Raw genomic sequence first — 4,181 nt, 5'->3', positions numbered from 1 at the left:
TGTAAAGGTTTGATAGAAGTGGCTGGAAGACCTGCCCAGAGAGCATTTCAATAGTCCAGCCTGGACAGAACAAGAGCTTGAACAAGGAGTTGTGAAGGATGTTCCGAAAGAAAGGGCCTGATCTTCTTGATGTTGAATAAAGCAAATCTGCAGGACCTGACAGTTTTAGCAATGTGGTCTGAGAAAGTCAGCTGATCATCAATCATGACTCCAAGGTTTCTGGCTGTTTTTGAAGGAGTTATGGTTGATGTGCCTAACTGGATGGTGAAATTGTGATGAAACGATGGGTTTGATGGAACCCCAAGCAGTTCTGCCTTGGCAAGATCTATTATATTATATTGTATTATATGATATTATGTTATATTATATTATTTAGGAATTTATATTATATACATTTTATATATAGTGTCATTTAAAAAAATGTATAAAAATTTTTATTTTAATTTTAATATTAACTTTGTACTAAAATCATCTAGTATATACTTGTGCATATGTACACTTAAGTACACTACTGTTAAAACGTTTGAGGATGTTTTGTTTTTAAAGAAATTAATACTTTTTATTAAGCAAGGATGCATTAAATTAATTAAAAGTGACAGTAAAGGCAATTATAATGTTACAAAACATTTCTATTTCAAATAAATGCTGTACTATTGAGCTTTCTGTTCATCAAAGAATCATGAAAAATAAAATGTATCTCAGTTTCCACAAAATATGAAGCATCACAAGTTTTCAACATTGATAATAATCAGAAATGTTTCTTGAGCAGCAAATCAGCATATTATTTATGCATATGATTTCTGAAGGATCATGTGACACTGAAGACTGGCGTAATGATGCTGAAAATTCAGCTTTGATCACAGGAATAAATTACATTTTACTATATATTCATATAGAAAACAGTTATTTTAAATTGTAATATTTCACAATATTACTGATTTACTGTGTTTTTGATCAAATAAATGCAGCCTTGGTGAGCAGAAGAGATGTCTTGAATGGTAGTATAGCTTTACATTCTCATACATAAGCCTTACATAAGCCATAATCAGTTATCATATAGGTAGTCATATTCAAATTTACAGTGTATAACGACACGCCAGATAAGATATGCGGTGAATAAACAAGACGACTTGCATTGTCAGTCAGACAGTTTCAGACGTGTTTGTGATTGGTTCAGACGGCTGTGTCTCCAGAAAATGCCTTTGGTGTGTTTGGATGTTGACTCTCCTAAAGTTAATTTCTGCTGTGCCTGTAAGCAGAATTACTTTGTGTTCATAACCACCTTGTGTCTGTGTGTGTAGGATCAGGTGCGAGCCCAGGCGGAGTTATTGAGGAGACAGGAGGAGCTGGAGAGAAAAGCCGCTGAGCTGGACCGCAGGGAGAGGGAGATGCAGTCTCTCAGCTCATCAGGAGGTGAGTTATTAGCCTCGCGTCAAGCCTGTCTATGCTGCATCGCTTATTCTGGTCAGAAACCGCCCACACAGACAGGAAGGTACTGACATGTAAAGTCACCTACCACAGTTAAATCTTTTTACACAACAAATGGAACAGGTTAGTCTCATTTATTAAGACTTCAGCATAAAATCCCATCCACATTGTAGTTTATTCTGACCAAAATTGTGTAGAAAACTCACAAAGAGCACAGATTACATCACCATGCATCATATTTGGTAAATTAAATCCAATGTGTTTCTTACTAATTTTAAGGTGCTGGTTTCAAAATAGTGCCTGTTTTGCTCAAACACATCAAACTTTAGCACAAAGTAGGATGCATTGTGTAGCATTTTTGCTTTTGATGACCATTTGTAAGATAAAAAAGTCTTCTCCCTTAATCAGCAGAAAAACACTACAAGGTCATGATTCCTGTCTGAATCGGAGCCAGATTACAACCATTTGTTCAATTCTCAGTCCATTTTCACGTGCATGACATTATTGTATGCCTAATCCTCATTTACACTTTTTCCACTACTTTGCAGATTGTAAATTAAATCATAATTTTGAATACTTGTTTGTCAATAAAACTGAAACTTTTAACATCTGACTGCTTTTGTTTTTGATAAGTGCATTAAAGCTGATGCATATATAACTTGAAAAAACTGTATGTAATGAGAAGGTTTTATTGATAATTATGAAATCATAAATGGTGGAAAAACTGAAACTGTTGACGTGGAATAAGAAATGGGTACTTTTGCAAATTAAGAAGGAGTTTAAAAAATGCGGTGATAAGCATATATATAACTCAAAATTAAGAATTGAAGAATATGTTAAATAATTTATTAATCAATAAAAGGTGTGATTTTCATTTTTTATAAAAGGCTTTAAATTCTTTTGTATAGATTAAATTGAGTAGTGGACGTGATGCTTATTATGAAAAAAGGTAGGCAAATTTCAAAAATTCAAGAGTTTTGAATGTTACCATATTGTTACCATGTTATTACTGCAGTTACCCCTTTTTATTAATTAAAAAAAATCAGAAATTCTTTGAAATTTGAAATTACACATGAACCACAAAAAAGCATGCTACATATAGACCAGGAATGCTATTATTGTATGACATTTATAAGAACACAGAATGTGAGAATTACCCATATTAACTCTGACGGCAAACGAGAAAGTATTATGTCTGTCTTTCTGTTACTAATAATATAAAAGCAGTCATTATAATACTTTTTGTATACCTTTTAATTAATTTGTTCAACAGTTCCATCTGTTTATTAGACAGACTTCTATCTGTATTAGGCAGAACTGTTAAACGACGACAACAAACAATGAAGAGGGAGAATGTGAGCACTGTGTGCCCTGGCGCTACCGTTCTCAGTGCCGTCAAAATAAAAGTCCCGCCTCGAACACATCGGCCAGGCATAAAAACTTATCGGCCGATGCCGATATTTGAAAAATGCCAAATATCGGCCGATATATCGGCCTTGGCGATATATCGGTCGACCACTGGAATGAATGGAATTTAATTCAGTTCCTTTGAATTTATAACTCATGATTGCTCAAAGTTGGTATTTTCAGTTATGTATAAAGATCTTAAATTTATTTGAATTTATATCATTACTTAAATTGTAGTGGAAGTGATGCTTCTTAAAAAAAAAAAATGTAGGTAAAATAAAAAAAAGCTTCAGCCTACACCTTTTTTTGATTTAATATGTAAAATTATATATAAATATTATGAAATTGAATTTTTGTGTGCAATATGCATCAGCTGATCTGTAGACATTCGTTCTATGGTTGAGACCGTATTATGCTTGTCATCTCACACAATCAACTTTAGATTTAGTGTGATTTACTGTCTCTGTGCACCAGGAGCAGAGGAAAAACAATTACTGTTCTGTTTCCCAGTCCTGTACCCGTTTACCACCTTTTGTCATCATGCTCCTATTGCATCATCCACCTCTTTATTTCCATTATTAATTGATTTTCCTGTTTGCTTCTTGTTTCTAAGGGAGGAAAAACAACTGGCCGCCCCTTCCAGAGAAGTTTCCGGTGGGTCCGTGTTTCTATCATGACATATCAGTGGACATCCCTGTGGAGTACCAGAAAACCGTCAAGATCATGTACTATCTGTGGATGTGTGAGTAACTCTTGACCAATCCCATAATGCCAACAGTCCAAAAACAGTAACCAAACATACGGTCTGTGAAGGCCAGCCAATCACAACGGACTCAGAGGTCATTTACATATGCAGTAGGAGTCTTAAAAGTACAGTTACAAATACAGCCTGTTTAATTCTATACTGTAGGTCAAAGGTAGAAAATCTTCATCCTAAATGCTAAATTAGAAACCTTGAAATAATATTTTAGAAACCTTGACTAACATTGTAAAGGCTCTTTTTTGAAAGAAATGCTATAAAACTGTAGAGTAAGTCAGTGTAATCCTCATATGTTCATCTTCCAGGTCTGTTTGAAGCCGAAAAATTATTGAAAAAAAGAGACTTAATATTTTTAACCTACTGTACAGTAGATAAGTTTATAAGCTATATATTTTTAAGTTTTGAATGTTGCCAGAGTATTTTTGCATTTAGACCTTTTTTATTAATTAAAAAAAATGAGAAATTTAAAATTACACATGAACCACATAAAAAGTATACAGTATATACTTTTACAGTGTGTGTGTATATATATATATATATATATATATATATATATGTGTGTGTGTGTGTGTGTGTGTGTGACCCC

General features: G+C 33.6%; 1 protein-coding gene across 1 annotated transcript in view; it reads left to right on the top strand.

Annotated features, from left to right (window-relative positions):
• scamp1 (secretory carrier membrane protein 1) overlaps window positions 1–4,181 on the top strand; it is a 28,738-nt gene that overhangs the window by 15,896 nt on the left and 8,661 nt on the right. Inside the window, exons 4-5 of the mRNA XM_016451280.1 lie at window positions 1,302–1,413; window positions 3,449–3,577. Of these exons, the coding sequence (XP_016306766.1) occupies window positions 1,302–1,413; window positions 3,449–3,577 (241 nt within the window). The remainder of the gene's footprint in view (window positions 1–1,301; window positions 1,414–3,448; window positions 3,578–4,181) is intronic.

The sequence above is a fragment of the Sinocyclocheilus anshuiensis genome, unplaced genomic scaffold (genome assembly GCF_001515605.1).
Source record: "Sinocyclocheilus anshuiensis isolate Anshui unplaced genomic scaffold, SAMN03320099.WGS_v1.1 scaffold1425, whole genome shotgun sequence".
In the NCBI taxonomy this organism is placed as follows: Eukaryota; Metazoa; Chordata; class Actinopteri; order Cypriniformes; family Cyprinidae; genus Sinocyclocheilus; species Sinocyclocheilus anshuiensis.
This window is presented reverse-complemented; position numbering and strand designations above follow the sequence as displayed.